Source organism: Sinocyclocheilus grahami, unplaced genomic scaffold, assembly GCF_001515645.1.
Source record: "Sinocyclocheilus grahami isolate Dianchi unplaced genomic scaffold, SAMN03320097.WGS_v1.1 scaffold300.1, whole genome shotgun sequence".
Taxonomy (NCBI): Eukaryota; Metazoa; Chordata; class Actinopteri; order Cypriniformes; family Cyprinidae; genus Sinocyclocheilus; species Sinocyclocheilus grahami.
Window position 1 is genome coordinate 1,434,552 of NW_015505479.1, and position 1,812 is coordinate 1,436,363.

The window sequence follows — 1,812 nt, forward strand, 5'->3', positions numbered from 1 at the left end:
TAGTGTAAAGCGTAACGCCCCATTCACACGGGGCGTCAGCGTCAACGCCTCTCGTTTACTTTGAATGGAGTGACGTCAAGCATTGGCTAAATGAATTGTGGGTCCGTTGCTCGCGGCAGAAGTTGAAAACTTTTCAACTTTTCAAGCACCAACGCAGGCGTCAGCCAATCAGATCGCCTTATGCAAATACCCTAGTGCAGACGCTAGCCAATCGCATTCATGCAATGACTTTATGAACGAACCACTCGTTTTAAAATCTTCCCAGTCTACTGACATTCGTAATGACATCATCCAGTAACTCTACACAAAATAAATCCACTTCACCAGCTAATTACTTTTCAACAGTGATGCTAAAGAGCTACCGCAAAAACGGAAGTTTAACGTTTTTTGCCACCGAATAAAAATTTGAAAAAGTAAATGCATTTTTCTCAGAAATGTCTGTATATGGTGTTACTAAACAAATAGAGTTTCGTTAAACAGGTTTTAATAATTAGCATTTACACTACAAAGTAAATAAATACACCTATGTACTGTATATATAGATGTGCTGAACAGACAGTCTCTACAACAAAGTTACTCCAAAACCATTTTTCACACCGCAGAATCCTCTTTACTTTTTTGAGTGCTTGTGGTTTGTGTTTCTGGAGGCATTTGAACTTTCTTCATCTCGAGTCCTTTGACCCAGGTGTAGGCGAAGGATCCGGCCAGCACCATCATATTGCTTGTCCACCAGAGCGCACTCTTACTGGAGGCCGAGTAGATGACCGCCAACACGGTCTGTGCGCAGGATTTGGCTGTGCCAGACACATTGTGCGTCAATGGACTGGTGAATTTGATCTGAAGTCCCGTCACGTAACCGATGGCAAAGCCAAAAACTCCACCCAAAATCATCATGCCCCAAAAATGTAAGTGTGTCAGTCGGTTAAACTCCAACAAGCTTTTCAGTTCGCCTAAAACAACAATAAGTGGAATAAAAAGTACACTGGCATTGAGGTTGTTGTAGTAGGAGAGCTTCCAGATATTTCCATCCACCACCGGCATCACTTTTTTTGTGTAGATGGCATTGAGAGATACACAAAGACTGGCAATTACGCCAAAAACGACGCCTGTCCAAGAAAGTGAACCTGCCACAGATTCCTGGTCCACACCCAGCCAGAATCCACCTGGAGGCATAAGAAACAAAGCACAGGTCGTCAGCATATCTCTTGTGTAGCAGACTCCATTGTGTCGATGAACGGGATCTTCATAGCTGCTGCCTTTTAAGGCCCGTTCACGTCAAGAACGATAACTATAAAGATAACAGTAGCACTGTTTTCTGAAATGCCCGAGCAAAGCCTGTCGTCAAAGTATTTCTGTATAATTGCCTTCCAGAACGGTCTACCACGACTGCGTTCCCAAACAGCAGGCATTCGCCTCCGAAAACAAGGCCGCATTTATTTTGTCTCGTCTGTTCACTTGGAGCGCAAGCAATTTATTATATTTGCGAATTTTCTTAGTGATATTTAGTGGCAGTTTATCAGGAAGTGGCGATTTTTTTCTCTCTGACTCGTTGAATGGAAACGGTGCTTATTCGCAAATGTTTTATGCGATATTCCAATTTTGCGCGTTAAAGGGGTCATATGATGCGATTTCAATTTTTTCTTCCTCTTTGGAGTGTTACAAGCTCTTGATGCATAAAGAAGATCTGTAAAGTTGCGAACACTAAAGTCTCAAAACCAAAGAGATATTCTTTATAAAAGTTAAGAGTTAACCATGCCTACCTAAAACGGCTCATTCTAACACACCCCCACATGTCTACGTCACGATCTGGGA

The 1,812-nt window shown here is 42.4% G+C and overlaps 1 protein-coding gene across 1 annotated transcript in view; it reads right to left on the reverse strand.

Moving 5' to 3' along the window:
* Positions 1–312: 312 nt before the first annotated feature.
* The window catches only part of slc35c1 (solute carrier family 35 member C1), a 3,267-nt gene continuing 1,767 nt past the window's right edge, over positions 313–1,812 (reverse strand). The window contains exon 2 of the mRNA XM_016293245.1: positions 313–1,163. Within this exon, the coding sequence (XP_016148731.1) occupies positions 592–1,163 (572 nt within the window). The 3' untranslated portion in view covers positions 313–591. The remainder of the gene's footprint in view (positions 1,164–1,812) is intronic.